The sequence below is a fragment of the Tyto alba genome, unplaced genomic scaffold (assembly GCF_018691265.1).
Source record: "Tyto alba isolate M040663 unplaced genomic scaffold, T.alba_DEE_v4.0 Super-Scaffold_22, whole genome shotgun sequence".
NCBI lineage: Eukaryota > Metazoa > Chordata > Aves > Strigiformes > Tytonidae > Tyto > Tyto alba.
In genome coordinates this window covers 13,408,153-13,427,162 of record NW_024881296.1, presented here as the reverse complement: position 1 = coordinate 13,427,162, position 19,010 = coordinate 13,408,153, and the positions used below count along the sequence as shown (strand labels likewise).

Below are 19,010 nucleotides of genomic sequence, written 5' to 3'. Positions count from 1 at the left end.
TCAGACATAGGACTTCTTGTCTTCCAGATTAACATATGTTCTTTCCTTTACATGGTTATTCAAGCTGCTCGTCTCAGGGCAGCTTCCGTAAGAGCATGTTCAGCAAGGAGGGTTGAGTTCATGGTTAGGGAGCAATAGGTACTATAGCTCTCTGCAGGAGCCAGAGGGTTTGCTGTGGTGTGGAGGGCAGAGGGGCTGCTGTAGTCAAAGGCTGAGCTACAGTCTTCCACTAAGCACAGCTGGGGTGAGCCCTTCAGCCTCAGGATGGTTGAGGAGGGCTCAAAAGGGGCTTGAAAATGAAAGCTGCTGCTATTGCTTCAGAGTAGCAACTGGGCAGTCCTTCCCTGGCATGCTGCTGTCTTGTTCCCTGTCAGACAGATGCCTTGCTTTGCTGCACACTTCCTTTGAGCAGTCTTTCCCTAACCGGGGACTTTGCACTTAGTAGTCTGGAAGAACTCTGGGCTGGGGTGCTCCCTGACCTTGTAGCCTAGGAGTGATCAGCCTCTGTCCCACGGTTTGCATACTGGATGTGGACTTGAAAATCTAAGATTAAGGCCAAGAAGGCTCATAATTATCCAGTTCCAAAATTATTAGAGTAATAAAAGGATAAATGCTTTTAAAATCATAATTCTGATCTATTCCACAAATTACTCTTAACACTTCCTTAATTCCCTTTCTATTCTCTTTTTCCTTTCTTTTCTTTGCTTTGTGGTTTAGGAGCAATTTGCTTCTACACCGAGGTGCAAATGCCTCCCTTTGACAGAAGGAAACCACTGATCTGGTGCATAGATTTCAGCAGTGGATGATTTTGATTCACTGGAGCTTGAAGGGATGATGACAGATGTTAGCTCCTGCAACAGAGATGCTGCATAAAGCTGTTCTGAAACAGCCGTCAGATCTATATACTTGCTAATCAAGTCACAGTAAAAGTGCTAAACTTCTCACTCCTAAAAGTACCTGGTTTGGTGCTAGACTTCTAATTGAATCACCGACTGACATTTTTTGCATTCTTTTAGGCTTTTATAGTACAAGATGCTGCAAGGTAAAACAATTTTGTGGATCCTCTGGAAGGGAAAACAGTGAATATTTCTATTTTGTTTTGCCATGACCACAATTAAAGCTGGGCATCTCTCATTCTCATTATGAGGCTCCATATGGACCTGAAAGCTGTTTTTATGATGTTTAGTATATACATATAAAAGAATAGTGCATCAGAGTACTTATTGATATTTGGTGACTTTAAGTATGTTTCATATGTTTGCTTTGGAGGCAGGCACTCCTGGGTGCTGTCAGAAGAGCTAGCCTGTAGTCTCTGGTGGACTGAGCAATGACCTGCATCACACTCGTACCCAGTTGTTATCAGAATTCTCAGTGTACGTGCCAACAAAACATACTAATTTTTATCACTGTTTACTGAACTACCATCACGTTCTTGGTGCCAGTATTGCTGGACTATCGGCCATCCAAATCTCCTGCCTTGCTTTGCACTGTCCCACTTCTTCCCTCCAGAGCTCTGGTCCCAGCGCAGTTTCTGCTCCAGCAGAGGAAAGCAGTGTTTCCGAAGGGCAGTGCTAGGGCCAAGCAAGGTCCAATGTCCTGGAACAAGGAGGGGTGGCACCACCCACTCTGCCCTCCCAGAAAGTCACAGCTCAGTAGCATCACCGCACATGGTGACACAGCAACACTTAACAGCAGGTTCTCTGCATTTCTGGGGTTCTCCAGCACCACAGGTTTCCCCTGGATCAAGTGCAGGTACATAATCATATTTCTGTCAAATTAGCCAAGGCATAGGATGATGATGTTTGTGCCAGCTTATATGCATTAATGTTGGCTTTACGCTGGCTCTGAGATGAGAGATGTGATCTGACCTGGCAGAAGATGGGAGCTGTAGAGGCACTGATACCTCATCTAGCATAAAACCTGCCAGTACAAAATTAAGTCATCATTTTTCTTTATTTGAGTTGGCAGCGTGAGTTCATTCTGGATCAGCACTTTCATCATGTGTCTGGCAACATTTCTGACGGAGTATTAACAGCCCTAAAGCAGGATTTACTAAGTTGTGGGACCACAAAATTATTGTTTGAGCTTACTCTGATAAAAAGGCAGGGAGCTACTGGGTGGTGGTTTTTACCAGGTTTCAGAATGCTCCTACCCAGAGCAGTATTCTAGTTAGGAACAATTTCCTTCCACATGAAAAAAAACAGTTTCAAAATTCCTATCTAACCAATAAACCCCACCCCAATACAGAAAATCCATGGATTAAAGGTTCATATGTAACTTTTTACACGCTCCCCCAAATGAAACCTTTTGTGTTTGGGAAAAAGAATCCTTTTGTGGTGTAGAAAGTCAACAAGGCATAAATCACTATTTTGTTTGTTCTGTTGCTAGACATGCTGAACAAGAAACCACCAGCAGACCTGTGAAATTCTCCCATTAAATCTACCACAGTGATTACACCCAATACACTTGGGACCATGAAAAAAATGTTTAAACATATTCCACTGGCTAAAATGTAGTATTTTTATAGTTGCAGCAAGGATGGTGCTATGCATTAGCTCGAATACTTGAATTAAATGACTTTACGTAACTTTTACTTTACCTCATTTTCTAAAAAGGATTTGAAAATAGAGTGGTTTACAAAACATAACATAGTTTCCAAAGAACAGAAGGCATTGGCTAAAAATTTAGTCTTTCAATACTCCTGTTTGATAATGAATGCTTGGAGTAAACAAGCACTCTTTTACCCAGTTTCTGCAAAGCACTTGCCTTTTGTTTCAAACCCAGTACACTGGGCTGAATGAGGTAATGCCTCTATCTCCCAGGCCAGGAATGTATTCAGATTGGGCACTGAAACAGGGTGGGAGGATAATACCTGCTCTTTGGTAAACACAGGGTGAAATTCAGCTCAGCTTCCAGATTGCTGTGCTCAGAGGAAAGAATTAGGACTGCTTGTCTGAAGACAAAAAAATCACTTCATCAGTTTAGCAACTGATTCAAAGCTTCACACAGGTGCCCTCAAGTGCATTCAAAACACATTAGGTATACATAAATACACATTTTAAATTAAAAGTGTCTTGTGAAAAAATTGCATCAATTTCAGTGAGTCAGTGAAACACTACCCTGTCCTCAATACAAATAGTGTTTTTAAATTCACTGATTTAGAAGCAGGTGCTGAAGCAGGTTTCCTGAGGTAGAGGCTGAAAGGACCCTGGTTCTGACTGAACTAAGGCAACCCTCTGAAAAATGAGAACCACCCCCCTGCACAGTGATCATGAAAAAACAAGTCTGCTTCACCAAAGAAAGCTCCTCTGCATTCCTGGCACGACGTTAGAATTCAGAGTAATTTTCTTTAGACATCAAAGTCAGACAAGCACAATTTTCAGAAGTACATTAAATAGTATTTATTGAGTTTGCAATTTCAGGGGCAAAGCTATAATCTCAGTCCCAGCTATTCACACACTGTAGCACTGAGCCCTCATGTTCTTTCAGCCATTCAACAAATGAACAATAACATGGAACATCATAAAAAGGGGGGTTTGAAAAAAAAAAAAACCCTATACTTTCAGGTTTGAAAACAGGAAACAAACTTAAGTATTGTTCTCATTCACAAATACATCTGCATTCTTGATTAACCATAGTATTGATTTTACAGAACAGATTCATCTTCCTGGTGTTTGGGAGGTGTGGTATGGTTGATCTGAAAGAAAGTAAAACTACAGAGAGCACTGAGAGCTTTTCCATACAAGCACAGTGACAGCTGGATGGTTAATGCAGACTTCAGACTGCAAAGAACTCCTCACAAGAGGGACGGATGCTACCAAATATCCAGTTGGGAAAAGCCCCTCTTCTTGGGAAGTCTTTGTGTCTGGGACCAATTCTGTAGGTACATAGGGTCAACAAACCATCAAGAGCCTGCCTGTAAAATCTTATGGCAGAGGCCGTTTTCATTTTCACCATGGTGACCCTTCTGTATAGTAAAAAAAGGCATCACACAATACACACGGATCCATATTTACAGAATAAATGGCAAAAGAGGAAATTAGATACAGTGACATTTATGTCCAGGCATTATCAAACAAGATCCCTTGTGTTGATTCAGGGGTTATTCACAGTTCTTTAAGCAAGTCCTTTTCTCTTCACATGGGTTCTCTTGTTTTGCAAATGAGAGCCACCAGGATCTCTCACTGTAAGAAACAGATGCTTGCTTTCCCTTAAACCATGGTCATGACCTTCAGAGAGGCAGGTTGGAATCTCCTAATCTTCTTCTTTAGCGCCTTTGAAGCTTTGATGCGACAGATTTTGGGCACTGGGGGAAGAGGCTTGGAAGAGGCCTCGACAGTTCCCAATTGTCTGACCGAACCTTCAGGCCAAATCAGCTCACTCTCATCCCCCTCATCATAGTCAAGGGCAAGGCTGCTACTGTTACTGCTGCCATCTGAATCGCTTTCACTGGATTCACTGTCCCCGAAACGGTTAGTCGTGAAATCGCTGACCTCCCCTTCACTAGTTTCTGCAATGGTGGAGTGGAAGAGAGAAGAGCACTCTGCAGAGTACTCAGAGTGGTCTGACTCGCTTTTGGCATAAGCTCCATGGCGCTGACTCTTGGAGCGAGCCCTTGTACTGACAGTGCGCAGGACACCAGCTCTCCTTGCTGGCTGCCTTGATGCTCCCAGGCCAAAGCTACTAGTGAGGCTGGCCAGGTGGGCCTTGGCAGAGATCTCCACTGTGGACTGCCACTTGCGCTGCTTCTTCTTGCTGGCTGCATCTACGCAAGCTCCTTCGAGTGAATACAGTGTGTTGGCAGAGGCTCCGTAGAGCTCTGGCCTGCATGGCACTGTGGGGAGCCTGACCTGCACAGGGAACAGGCTAGACTCTGAGCATGACCTGCCGGTCACGTCACCGGAATACGAAGGTCTCCGCACGAGGCTCTTTGCTCCGTGATGTCTTTGGGGCTGATTCCACTCACCAGGCAGCCTGGCAGCTCCATGGGACCCTCTTGATTTCTCCATGCAAAAGGCTTGCTTCCCAGGCCGTAGCACCCTTTCACTGTTCCTCCTCTTTATCTTCACTGCCTTTGTTTTGGAGCTGGCAAACTTGACTCGGACTTGGTGGGATTCTGCAGGGACAAACTGAGCGTGAACAAACTCACTCCGTGCCACTCGCTCATGACCCCCTGTGTTAGTCAATTTGGCATTGCCACACCTTTTGAGGGGCAACTTTCTGGGTGGGATGGCTTTAGCGTTCCAGGTGCCTGGGCTAGAGTCCTCCTGGCACAGCTGTGAGCCGGATGAACTACATTCCACACTGCTCTCTGTTGCTTCTGCCAGAGGAGAGCCCCTTGCTGCTGACTTGGCAGGATAACAACTATTCACAGCTGAAGGCTCTGTGTCAGGCCGAGTGGATGGCTGTTCTTCATTCACACAGCACATGGTCTCCTGCTGCTTGGCACATTCCCCCTCCAGCACCTCTCTCTGCAGCTTCCCTTCAGCTTTGTTACTTTCCAGAGAACTTGCTTGTTTTTCCAGCTGGCTACTGCTGCTGTTAATTTTCACTCCACCGGTGCTGGGGGTTATAATGAGTCTCTGGTGCGTTGTGGCTGGCTGACTCTTTGTTGAAACCCACTCACTGGCATCAGCCCGGTTGTTCCCTTTGCATCTCGTCAGCTGCAGTAATTTATTGATGTAACCCCCTGGCTTGGCCTCAGCAGTTGGCCTAGTCCTAATCAAGCTGGGACCTGTGACACTAGGCATGGATTTGCTGGGAGGAGCCTGCATGTCTGCTTCTGGGGATGTCCCCACCAAAGAGAAAAGGGGACTTTGTAAAGCCACTGCATGAAGGGGGCTTGGGTAAGGATACACATCAATGCCATTCTTGGAGACCAAGTCGTTCTGGAATTTGGGGTCCATGCTGAGCAAGTGTGTGTCTCCAGCACGGCCCTGAGGCAATGTGGATTTGAGATCTGTCTCTTTCTGAAATCTAGCGTCTGCTGGAATGACTCTTTCCAAGTCACCTACACAGTGGATGAAAATAAATAACCTAATTAAATCACAGACAATTACATTCAAACTGGCTTACACTAAAAGTGCTATTTCAGACCGATGTGCTAGCTTTTACTAAAATCAGTAGCATGAATGAAGAAAATAGTTTCAGTCCTCCAAGATCACTGAATTACTTCAAGGCTTTTATTCACCTGACCATAACAGGAGATGAGAATGCCTTTTAATGCCAGTAATAAATCTCTTGCCTTTGCAGGAAATTTAAACTGTGCTACTTAGATGAAAGTAAATCTCTGCATATATAAAGATGTTCTAGAATGTCACAATCTAACAGGAACCCAAACAACTAAACAAAACCAAGGGATTATTTTTATTTCTTAGCAGAGATAAAAAGTGAATCCAACAACCAGAAAGCCTGAAGCTGAATGTCATATAAAATTATCGAATATGACAGATATAGTTTTTGAACAGTCTGTCCCCCAGGATATAATAAAGACTTCCTCTGGATATATAACTGTAACTCAAAAATTCCTGAAATTTCCAGCATGCAGAGTCAGTGGGATTTTTTTTTTTAAAGTGGTTAAATTTGAATTCCAGCTTTTCCTTAAACCCTTGTATATCACCTGTCTTGGAAGAATCTATAGTACTCAACCAGCTGCTATAAGAAGACTTAAACAGACACTAGGTTAGTGTTTCTTAACCTCTTAAATATTGGATGCTGTAGTTGTTTACTCTTTTGCATTTTGCTTTAGTAAGGTATTAGTAAACAGAAGCACTCCATGCACATGGGAGAGCCATTAAGTCTCGTGTCCCATGGGCCACAGAGGGACATGACTCTACTTTTCCTTAACCCCACATCCAGTGAAACCTCCTAACTGGATCACTCATTTCATTTGATAACAACATTACCAGTGTCATGCCTTTCTCAAGTAACTTCTTAGAGATTCCAGAAAGAAATATTCAGAAGTTTTAATAAAAGGCAGAAAATAAGGAATGACATAATTCTATGTGTGTTTTTTTAAAAAAAGTCAACCTTAAGGACAAAGAATAATGAACTAAAGAATCTTTATTTTGACAGAGAAAAAAAAGTCTAAGGAAAACTATTCAGGCAGATGGGAGGTTCAGTCCCTGAAGACGGCATTCATGGCCACCAATTGAGATCTCTTAAATTCTGGAGCACTGTCAAGGTTGCTGTCAGTTACACTTGACTGCTGCACCTTCCTCTTAGGAGCATCTCCTGTGTGCTGAGGGGACAGGTTGTGTTCTTGTGTGAAGCAAGACTGTTCCATCCAGACAAGTCACCCAATAGAGCACTATGGTGCTGTGTTACCTCTGGTACCAAGAGTACTGGAACCATCTGCAGTTAACTTGGATTTCTCTGCACAACAGTGCAGACTTCAGTGCCAACAAATCCTCAGCTAACTGGTTTCCTGGCTGCTTCATGCTACCAGAAAACCCAACCATCAAATCCAACCACATATTTCACTTACAGTGACTATTTCTGTCCTGTGACAGGAAGCTTTTGAAAGACTTCAGAATTTGGCATTGTCTGCAGTGTCCTACCTAAAGCACTTACAGATCTGCTACAGTGAAGGTTAGGATGATGATTTCTCAAACAATATATTTTCATAATAAAAATTAATTAGGAAATTGTTGGCAGTGGGTGGTGGTACTCTCTTGTGCAAAAAAAAACCCCAGGAAGGTGATCAAAAGAATGCTGTTCTTGTGGTGTCTCAGCAAGCTCTCTGCTTGCCACTGAAAGAAAAGGCAATTGGTTTGTACCTGCAGTTATGTGTGGGGACAAGCTAAGGAGAGGAAAATAGAAATTTCTTCTCCTCTCCCAATGATGCTCTTATGAAGCAAGATTTTGCCTCGCTTCCTGCAATGTGGTCAACTTGGTGAGAATTGTTTCTTCAGGACTACACCCACTACTACCCCACTACGTATGTTTCTCACACTGAAGGAAGTAAGAGGTTGTACCCAGGGAACAGGGAGGTTGTGGTGGAAAAACAAAGGAGGGCTGAAGGAGGTCTGTCATCTTGCTCCCACAACCTTACTTAACATCAGTTATCCCTTTTTCTGTCAGTGTTTCTCCATACTGAAAAAACCATAAAGCCGCCAGGGCCTTAGTAAACAGTTGCAAGGCAGGAAAGTTTCTAATAGAACAAAAAGTCTATGATCTGAACATAGAGGCTACGGAGCACTAAACTCAGCTCCATCCCCAGCCCCTGAGAAGCCTTTGCTTTTATCCTATAATTTACCACCATCGCTTCAGGTGTGTCTGCACAGATTGGTACAGAAGAGCTGGTCTTTCCTCCTGCTCCAAGCAAGCCAGAGGTGAGCTAGCTCAGGTCAAGAAGCTGTGGGAATGACTCCAGAATGACATGATACTTGACATGATGTTTCCAACAGCCTCTCTCTTTCCATAATGGAACTGTCACACATCTGGCTGGGTCCCCATATGAGCTACACTAACACAAGGTTGCTCTGAGGCCACAGAAGGACCCAAAATAAGAAATGATATGATGTCACTTCACAGATGGGTGAATGAGAGATTTGGAATATGAATGGACTTGTCCATTTTGTCTAAAGGTGTGATGTAAATTCATGGTTGATCCACTATTAGGCTCATGACTGGTTCCTAGATAGTCAATTAACCTTCAGTGTCTGCTATCCCTAACTAGATTAAGAAAAAGAATATCACTTAAGTCCACAGGAGTATGACTAAATAGGGCAAGGTATATACAAGTATTATCATACTAATTTTACAACAGATTGAGAAAACAGGCACTAACTCTGGAAGAGTCTCTTTCTCCTTAGGTATCTGTACAATCTTTCTCAGTAAAATGCATCATCTCTGACTTTGAATTCATGTTATATTTTTCTTATGTCCCTGCATCTTCGCACAAGGTATTTCAAATACTGCAATTTTCCTGATTTCACAAGCAGGTAAATTAAAAAAAGTACCTCAACATTCATTACAACTTTATCTCATGATCTTAAGTATTTTTCCATTTCTAAATGCATACTTTCTCATATTTGTTACTGTTTAAAAGTATCTGAGTGTGGAGACAAGTGAAAGTTAAACAGTAAACAGTTTGGCTCTGTGGTTTCGATTAATTCTCACTTTGTGTATTGAAAACTAACGTTATGTATTGATTACACATTGGTTAATTAGGTCCTAAAAGTAACAGACAGGATTCTGCCCTTCTCTTGAATGAGTATCCAGTTCTGCAGTCGATTACCTGTGGAAACTGGCCTTGGTCGGGACCTGGCAGGAGTCCCAGAAATGTCTGTGCTAGCTATAATCCGACATCCATCACTGACATAGGTTCCTGGCTGTTGGAAGCTGGTGGTGTGCACAGTAGTTTCATCTGCAGACTTGGGTCGGTAATCAAACACACTGAGCCTTGCTTTAGGGTGTTGAGAGCCGGGCAAGAGACTGGTGTGGGAGGAGGAGATGGACTCACTGTACACAGAGGTACAAGAATTGGAGAGTGAGCAAGAACCACCGTCACTCAGGTCATAGAAGCCTGCAGAATTAAAATAAAGAGGAAGATACTTCTTATTTACAGTAACTAGACACGCTCTGTAAAAGAAAAATGCAGAGAATAAAATAAACCTTCATTTGCTATGTGCCACAGGCCTAAATTTACAATCATTTATTTGGGTAACTTTAGCAGAGGTACACTCCAATTCAACCATCTTTTATTGGGCTTCTGCATATTTGCTTAGGCCCTGGGCCAGCTTGGCACGCACATGCATGCTTAGTTCTGAGGGTGGGATGGGGTAAAGTGCAGCACCATCGCTCCCAGTTCTTCACTGGAGAACGTCTCTGGAGACTATTATGCAACTGGCATAAAATAGGGCCATCTTACCCTGTTGTAACTTGTGCTAGGTGCATACAAGCACAACTTGGATGGAAAAGTAGAGTAACACTAGCCTGTGATCAGAGCTGCCGTCTATGATAGCTGAGATGTCTATGGGCAGAGAATGGAGGCTATCTTCCCTCTCTAGGTCTTGCGATCATTGACAATTAATTATGGAAGTATTAAAAAAGGCTCTGTATAAATTCAAGATAGGAATTATTGCTCTCCATATAATGCAAACAGAAAAGGAAGCAGTTTGCTTTTGAACTGTGTATGTGCCCAACTCCTCAACTTAAACACTCAACAGAAACTTGCATTTTTTATATCCACTTTAAGTAGCAGGCTGCAAATCTGTATGCTGTAAATAAAAAAATTCTTTCCTTGTCTCACTGAAGACTTAAGGCTTTTCAAAATTCAGTTTAAAAAGAAATATTTCCATTGCCCCAGACTAGATAACAGAAACTGGTTTTAACAGACATCCTAGCTATAAAAGTCTGCAGTACAGCACGCTCTGTGAATCAGACCAGAAACCTGAAACTCAGTCTCCTTCTGTCCATGAGAGCTTTGGGGTCTTTTTTCTCAGTATCTTTTAATACAAGCTGTTTCATTTTTATATAAATGACCAAACATAATTTGGCTGGAGCACTGCAATGCTAGTGATCTTCAAAGCCTTAGTGAACTTCAGGCCTCAGGACCCTTCTTGGATTCAAACAGAACACTGACATGGATGTCAGTCTCCTTCACTTCTAATAAGGACTCTAGCCACTTTGCCAGTGGTCATTCTGCACTGGACAAGTTAATTAATCAATAAACCTGCCTTCTTCCATTTGTGGCTAAAATGTCCATTTTAAAATTAAAAAACAAACAAACAAAAAAAAAAAAAAAAAAAAAACAACCCACAAACCAGAAAAAATACTGTTTGAATAAATAAGCATTTTCCAACTAAAACATCTTTGCGGGAAAATTCCCACCAGCTCTGTGAGTGTGCTCTGCGCCAGATGACTGCTCTCCACCTCAGCCATGGGGCACTGATTCTGCCCAAACAATACGGAGGGTTTTGCTTTGCAGCTGACACCCCTCAGTTCTCATAGCACCACGCCCCTGGGAATAAATGACCAAGTGCATGTTACCTGAGCTGGGCCGGCTGTCACTATCCAAGTATTCACTGGAGGTCTTACTGACGTCCAATTTCAGCTCACTTATTCGCTGGTCTAGCTGATCCAGGTGGCTTTTCAAGCCGACATCCTGTCTCCTCAAACGAGACTAATTCACAAGTCGAGGGAAGGAGGAGGAAATGAAGAATAATCACAGTTAGAATCTCAGCAGCAATGTATGAATTCAGGCCATCTGTGCTGGACAGATTCTGCTCTCATGAAGTGTTTTGCTTAGCTAGGGACTGTTGCAATTGGCTCTCTGTGATGAGACTGACATAATGGACAAGTACAAAACATTCTGTTTCTCAGTATATATTGTCTTCTGCCCAGCTGAACGTGTTCTCAAAACTTTTCATACTGAATATACTTATTTTAACCTTTAGGATTTTTGCTACATCTATGGCAGGAACTGTATCTCTAAAGAGGATGACAATCTTTTAACTAATTAACATATTAATATATGCACTGTGTTTTGCCATACACTGCCTCTGAGCAGAGGATGAGATAAACATGGATTGTCTGCATGAACTCTAAGATGTTGCCTGATGAAAGGAAACTGCTGTATGGAAAGGTACCTTATTGCCACACAAAGTAAAGTCAGCATACCCCTTTCTGTAACACCCTTGGCTTTGATGACATGTCTTTATGGTTGAAAGGGTACACTGCATGAACTGTGACATCTATTTCACTGAAAGTTTTGCTTGCGTATCTCGTGGCTAACTATTTCCACACGTTTTATGCAAGAAGGCAGCATTTGAACGCTGCTGTGAAAATGACTGTATTTAAAATGGTGTCTCAAGCTTGTGAATAATAATCCTCCAGACGCCAGCAACAAGGTCCTTTGCCTACTTCAATCGCTGACCAGGCTGATCTGAGGTAGCAGTTCCCGCAGCTGCTCCCCCAGTATTTTTGCTGTCAGCACGGTGAGGCAGATGGCCAGGCATTAGGCACCAGCCAAAGAACCACAGTTTGTTTCTGCCACAAACTTCTCACATGGAACTTGGCAAATTATCTAGGCTCAGTCACTATTTAGGCCACTTCTAACTATATCACACCTCACCATCCATCCAACAGTACTTTACAGAAAGGTGGTCTCTTGAAGTTGGTTGTAAAGTTGAGTTCACAGACCTTGAGAGGCCAGGTTTCCACTCAGTAATGGCAAGAGAAAACATGTCTAAGATTCTTCTTTATGTGTATGTTTCAGATTTAAAAATACAGGTGGCAGTTCTAGCAATATTTCCAACCCCAAATATTAAAAAAATACAAACTAGGTCCCTTGAGCTAATTAAAATCTCTGCAAAATTAAATGACATGCAGAAAATCAAAATCAGTATGGTACACATTTTGGACTCCACTTTCCTTGTGTTCAGATTACTCAGCTTTTAGTATCTGCATTTTTAGGTTTCTCTATAGCTATAAATACTAAAAGCAAGGAAAGCGAAGATCCCAAGGTAAATGATTAAAAACTGGGATTCAAGGAAAAGAGAAAAAAGACAATGTCCCGAGTCTCACGAGACAACTGCTACAGCTGATGATGCTGATGAGAAGAATAAAAAGGTACTTCTAGCATGCTTTTATGGAGAACTGGAGGAACATGCAAGACACAAGAAATAAAGCCCTTTTTTGTTAGTGTCACACATCTAGAAAGGTTTTAAGGTCAAGATGCTCATTACTGCCTCCTAGGAAAACCCGTGGTGATCTTCTCTCTTCCTGTTTCATATAAACAAAAAGGAAGGGAAGAACCAAATAATAAAGGAGATTTTCTATCCCATCTGAATTATGAATGTGACACCTTCTCAGTACTACTTTATTTCCTTTATGGTGAAAAAGCAAAAAGCCTCCTTCAATCCTACCTACTCAGGAAATCACAAAGTTTTGTTTTCACGGCTGGAATTAATTGCTTAATGATTAATGTTTTGCCAGCCAATCCCTCAGTCTGTGGTTTCTGATTAATGACAGAGAGGCCACAAGGCTCTCAGGTATTCAAAGATTATTTATTATACCTCCAGGTTCTGTCTGCGCCTTCATAGCATTTTACCCAACATGCATGATTTACATCATCGTTTTTAACCCTTTTATGGTGTCTTACACCATCGGGTTTTCATGTTTCCAGCAGACTTCATAGCTTTGATCTTTCGGTTAACTCCTTCTGCACTCCAAGAGAAGAAGCATTCCTCAAACCACTTGGACAAGGATGACTTTTCCCGTGTGTTTGCTTGAGGTTGTTATTGCTCTGATAACCACACTGAGCAGCACCAAGAACAATAAACTCTCAACACACTCTTTCTCAATTCACAACATGAATTTTACATGAGACAAAACCTTGCAGGTGTAGCCATCTGTTTGCTTTGGGCAATGCAGCTGTGAAGACTTCTGTACACTGCACAATGCAGGACCTGACTTTCCAAATCAACTTGTATTATCGATGGCCTACAGATTTGGGGAGCCGAATCTGGGATAGTCATACTACTCATTTTTCAGAAGGAAGAACGCTCTCTGAAAAGCAGGTTCCTTTAAGTGAACACAAGTAGGCACCCCAAATGAAGGCACCAAAACCCATTGGTCACATTTGACTATTCTTCTCAACTATTACTCTCTTTGGTTAAACGGTGCGGGTGTGTGTGTTTGACACTTACTGGTTGTAGATTAGCACCTGATAATTTTATTAACCAGACTGTACTTTGAAATGGACAAAAGATAGCATTAATCTTACCTAGTTTTGCACACCTAAAATACACTCACCCTTGAGTCTTTTTTGTAACTGATGGTGCAAAGCATATGGTTTCAGAGGAAAAACAATTTAATCTATCCCAGACCCATATTATAGAGTGAGGTGAATTCCTTTTGGAAGCACCTCTTTCTTGCAGTTCACAAAAATTTTGTTAGTTTAATATTAAAATTTTTTTTAAAAATCCTGTTTTAAAGGATGTTTTCTATTTAAAACTATGTAAAGCAGAAAAAAAAAAATCTGTGCAAAATGCAGGGTACTAAGTGTTGTTTCTTTTTTTTTTCTTCAGTATAATGTGTCCCTTCTCACATTTTTATATCATCATAAGGCACCTGAAAGCTTGCAAAACAAAATAATCTGATTCAAATCAAATCAATTGTTTTTTATAAATACATTCTCTGAGGAAACAGCTAAGAAAATACGGGATGCTGCAGCCTTAGGTATCAATCTACTTTGACAGTGAAATTGTCAATTTCTTTCCTTGTGTTAGCCTTAATTTGCATCTCTTATTTTTCCTCTATGCGACCATGATGCAGTTTGGCTAAGAGACAAGTTTAGCACCTTTGGGATCACTGACAGTAGACAGCATCACTTAATTCTGCTTCTTCTCTGCTACAGAATTGATCCTCCCTGCACTGTAGTAACTTGCAGCTGCCAGAAAAGCCCCTGGTCACCCAAACGAGCCACTGGCTGGGGCAAAAAAGAACGTAACTGCTAGGGGCAACAGAAAGCCTGCAGCCTTGCTGCCTACAGCAGACTGCTGGAAAGGCCAGCTACGGGCTGTTGCTGGTACCTGTTGCTGGGGAAGAGATTGGGATGCTGGACTGGAATCCACACATGGTCCCTATGGCATCTGATGGCTCTGCTCCACCCATTCCCGCTAGTGGCACTCGACTCCTTTAAGATACAGCCTCTGCCCTTCTGTTTCTCACCTTACCATTATAGGATAAGCATGGCTTGACTTGTTACCTGCCTTGTTTTCATTGCCAAGATGCCCTGAGCCACGTCCAGCTGATACAGCTTCCACATTTTATGTTGCAAGGACCAAACTTTTTACAAATTAAACTGTGACCACGCTAAAGCCCAGGGCTACAGCCCTACTTGAAACTTGGATCAAGATACACTGCAAGGCAAATCTACATTTACATTGTTAATGAGTTTCTCAATCTGAAAGCTTATAGAGCAGCGATCACATACTCTATCCGTCCACGGGCCAAGAACAACAACAATGAAGACGTAACACTCCCTGAGCAATGCTGTGCTCTGCATTTTCTGTTGGTTTTAGTTTTAACTTAATTTCCTGTGATCATGAACAGAATTTTCAAGGGTTTTGAGTGCAATATGCTGTTCACGAGTCACCAAGAAACAATTTTCAGCCTGTGGTCACTGAGTTCCTAGGATCTGTGGGCTATTTCTAACAGGACTGTGAAAAGCCTGCTTTCAAGTGGATTTCCTTTGCTGTTAAGCAGCTTTTGAGGTATGCTCCTCTACTCAAATATATGTCCGCCATTTGCAGGGGAAAAAAACAATAAAGGTACTAGGTATGTCAATACGAAAAACTTCCAGCAACCATGGGTCAGTCGGAAGAGCTCTGTATCACTATTTCAATAATACAACCGCATTTTTGCTGAAGAACCTGCCCCTGGGTTTATGTAGTTCAGAGTCACCCCTCTCAAGCTTTATGAACACTTCCCTCCCAGGCAGCCCAGAAGACGTTTCCCATAATTGCACTGGCACCTACTGGTGAAATCTGTCCCTCTCTGGTGATGTGCTGAGCCACTCTCATCCTCCCAGCTCCTGCATGTCTAAGGGCAGAAATTAAAGGCCATTTTTTATTTCCTTTTTAATGGCTAGTTTCTCCCATGTCCTTGTAACATGCCAATAAAGTCCTGACAAGCTGATCTTCTATTTTCGTATTTCATTTGAAACAATTCAGTAATTAAAGCACAACAGCTGACATGAAAAAAGAACAGTCACTATGGTCAGAGGTCATCGGGTGTTTCTGTTAACCCAGTGGCCCCAGACAGGCAATAAATGCCTTCAATTCTTTTGCTTAGTTAACAAAAAAAAAAAAAAAAAAAAAAAAGTATAGCCATTAGTTACCATTATCAATGACAAGGAATCAAGATGTTGGCAGTCCACTTGTCCTGCATTTGTTACTTTAACCAAGATATGCCCACTGCTGTGTTTTTATATGTGACAGCGAGGTTTCCCTGAAGGTTAAAGCCAATTTTACTCTGAGATGCTGCCTGCTAAAGCTGCCTATGGGGAGCGACTAACCGTGCTGTTTTCACACCCGACTGATAACTGATGGCCAAGTCTTGCACCAGTACAGGGAGGGAAAGGGCTCTGAATTGAGTCTGAGTTTACTGAGGTGTGTAATTGCCCATACTAGAGATTAAAGCCCTTTCCCCTTTGACTGTTGTCTCACCTACGAGACTAGTTTCAGTCTCAATTCAGAATTTCTTTTTCTTCCACAACAAAAAAAAACCCAAAAACATGCAAGCAGGCAGTGCAACACTTCAAATACAAGGCCTGGCGTTCGGTTATTCTCCTCTTTTGATCATGCAATCCGTGGCGAGAACAAAGTACTCCTGGCCCACGAACCCGCTCCTGTCAGGCACACAACTGCGCGGGCACACGGAGGTGTATGCACACACGCCTGTCCCAAACTCCTGAGCGATTACTCTATTTACGCGTAGCTCGCCCTGCGCGTCTTTTGACCTCCTGCTCAGGAGGCATTACTGCCATTACGAGCCGAGCGCTCACAAGCGGTACGTGCATCACGCAAGTTAATCATCTCCTACTCCTCGGCTCCGATGAATGAGCGACGCCGGGCCAGCAACTTCCCCTCGGCGCTCCTGCCGGCACGGAGCCCGCTACCACCGCGCCGCGTTTCGGGCCGGTGGATACGCGCCCAGGTGAGCCCCGCCTGAGGAAAGGCGGCGACCGGGGCGGGCGCGGCCGCCGCTCGCACCTGCCCGCGGCGGGAACCACCGCCGCCGGCCCCGCAGCGGCGGTTCCCGAGGCAGGGAACCGGGCGTCAGGCCCCGCAGCGGCGGTTCCCGAGGCAGGGAACCGGGCGTCAGGCCCCGCAGCGGCGGTTCCCGAGGCAGGGAACCGGGCGTCAGGCCCCGCAGCGGCGGTTCCCGAGGCAGGGAACCGGGCGTCAGGCCCCGCAGCGGCGGTTCCCGAGGCAGGGAACCGGGCGTCAGGCCCCGCAGCGGCGGTTCCCGAGGCAGGGAACCGGGCGTCAGGCCCCGCAGCGGCGGTTCCCGAGGCAGGGAACCGGGCGTCAGGCCCCGCAGCGGCGGTTCCCGAGGCAGGGAACCGGGCGTCAGGCCCCGCAGCGGCGGTTCCCGAGGCAGGGAACCGGGCGTCAGGCAGCCCGGTGCCGGGCGGCCCTCCGCCCGCCCTCAGCGCCGTGGACCCCCGGAGGCGGGAAACGGGGTCCCAGAGGCAGCGGGGCGTGCCGTCCCTTACCAGCTGCTCCTTCAGGGCGGTGAGGGTGGCCTCCAGCCGGTGCTCCTTGCTGCCGGCGGACAGGGGCTGATCTCCTCCGCCCTCCACCGGCAGCTGTGGCATGGCCAGGGCGGCCCGCACCAGCTCCCGCTGCTTCTCCCGCAGCACCTGGAGCTCCTGGAGGCCGGCCAGGGCCGCCTGCAGCCTCTCGCCCACCCGGCCCCGGTCCCAGCCGCCCGCCCGCGGGGCGCCCAGCAGCATCGTCAACGCTGGGCCGCGGCACCGGCCATGGCAGCGGGGCGGCGGGGAAGCGGCGGGGCTGCTCCCGCCCCGGGCCGTGGCTGCGGCGAGGGCCGCTCCCCCCGCTCCGCGGCTGGCACCGGAGCGAGTGAAGCGAGGCCGCGGCAGCTCCTGCGGTTTTGGAGGAGAGGTGGGGACAGGGGGAGGGAGAGAGGGCGGGCGGGCGGGCGGGAGGGAGGGAGGGAAGGAAGGGAAGAGGGCTGCGGCTCCGGGCAGCGCCGGGGCCACCTCTTCGGGGTGGATACGCGCGGAGAGGAGCCAGTGCCCTTGCGCTCCCCCCCGCCCCGCGCGGGGGCAGCCGCGGCCCCGGCCCCGGCAGCGAGGCCGGCCCTGGTGCCCGCCGGCCCCGGCACAGAGAGCGGCGGACGAGCCCCCGTGCAGCGCCGGGGCGGGCGCGCCCAGCTCCGGAGCGAGCGCTGGGGCGGCTGAGGGGATGGGCCCCGGGCCCGTCGCCGTGCTGCAGCCCCGCGCAGGTGGGAACGGTGCGACGGTTCGGTGCGGTAACGCTCCCCTCCCAAAAACGCGGCGCTTGTAGCTCTGTCCCTTCCCCTCTTTGCTGGTGTTGCCTGGCAGGCACAGCCACCCCACTGGCACTCCTCATCTCGGTCCCCAGAAACCAACCCTGCTGGCATCTAATCGCAGGAGTTTGCTTTCTTCTACTGAATTGTCACTTTGGAAGCAAGGCAGAGACCTGTTTTGTGAGGTCAAGGTGTGGCTCGGTCCCCCAAAAAGTCATTCAAAGGGCTCGGGATTTGCTTTAAATGGGACCTGAAAACACAGTTAGTTGTGGAAACCCAAGGCTATGGTGCTGTTGCTACCAAGAAATGCCTGTGTTTAAAGCTCCTAAGAAAAGGATCTGCAGCTTCTTGGGAGGTAGTTGGTTAGCAGACAGCAAAACCAGTATGTGTATTCTGTAATGATGCTGAGGGGGAGAAGAAGCCCTGATACCAAGAGTGGTGAACACAGTGGGGACCATGCTAAGGGAGACTGATTTGCTGCTGCCTACACTGAAATGGGAAGCATTTGGATCCCACAGATCCTGAGATCACTGTGTACCACGCTCAAGAGATTGCAGTCACTTCAGGAAGGGTGTATCATTCCCCACAAAACAGTGAGTGCACACAAAACCCATCAGTCTGTGGTTATTTTCTGTTCACCCTGTGGTGTATCTTTAAAAGCTAGCGTACTTTAATTTGAATGCCACTTGACTTTGTACTGGGATACGTGAGTTGGGTGAGTGGGAACCAGTTGCTCTGTCATCTGTTCTTCAAGTAGCCTTCTTTCAACACCATGTGTGGGTGGCCGTTTCCACACTGAGATTGCAGCCAGCCTAGCTCTCCCTGTAGCAGCCCCTGGCTGTAGGAATGGCAGAAGCACTAGAGTAATGTCAAATCCAGCTACTCCTGGCAGGGGACAAATTATTTACGTGTTTGTTCACCAAGTCCCATGCAACACATTATTTGACAGTCCCAGTAGGACCAAGCCTTGCTTTCACCATGTC

General features: G+C 45.5%; 1 protein-coding gene across 1 annotated transcript; it reads right to left on the bottom strand.

The window, feature by feature from the left end:
• Positions 1 to 3,376: 3,376 nt before the first annotated feature.
• On the bottom strand, positions 3,377 to 17,638 carry LOC122153715 (dapper homolog 2-like; the record flags this gene model as incomplete). The annotated part of the gene is made up of 4 exons (XM_042795900.1): positions 3,377 to 6,010; positions 9,242 to 9,529; positions 10,996 to 11,128; positions 17,231 to 17,638. Coding segments are annotated over 4 exons (2,628 nt in total), but the record flags the coding sequence as incomplete, so codon positions are not given.
• Between the last annotated feature and the right edge of the window lie 1,372 nt (positions 17,639 to 19,010).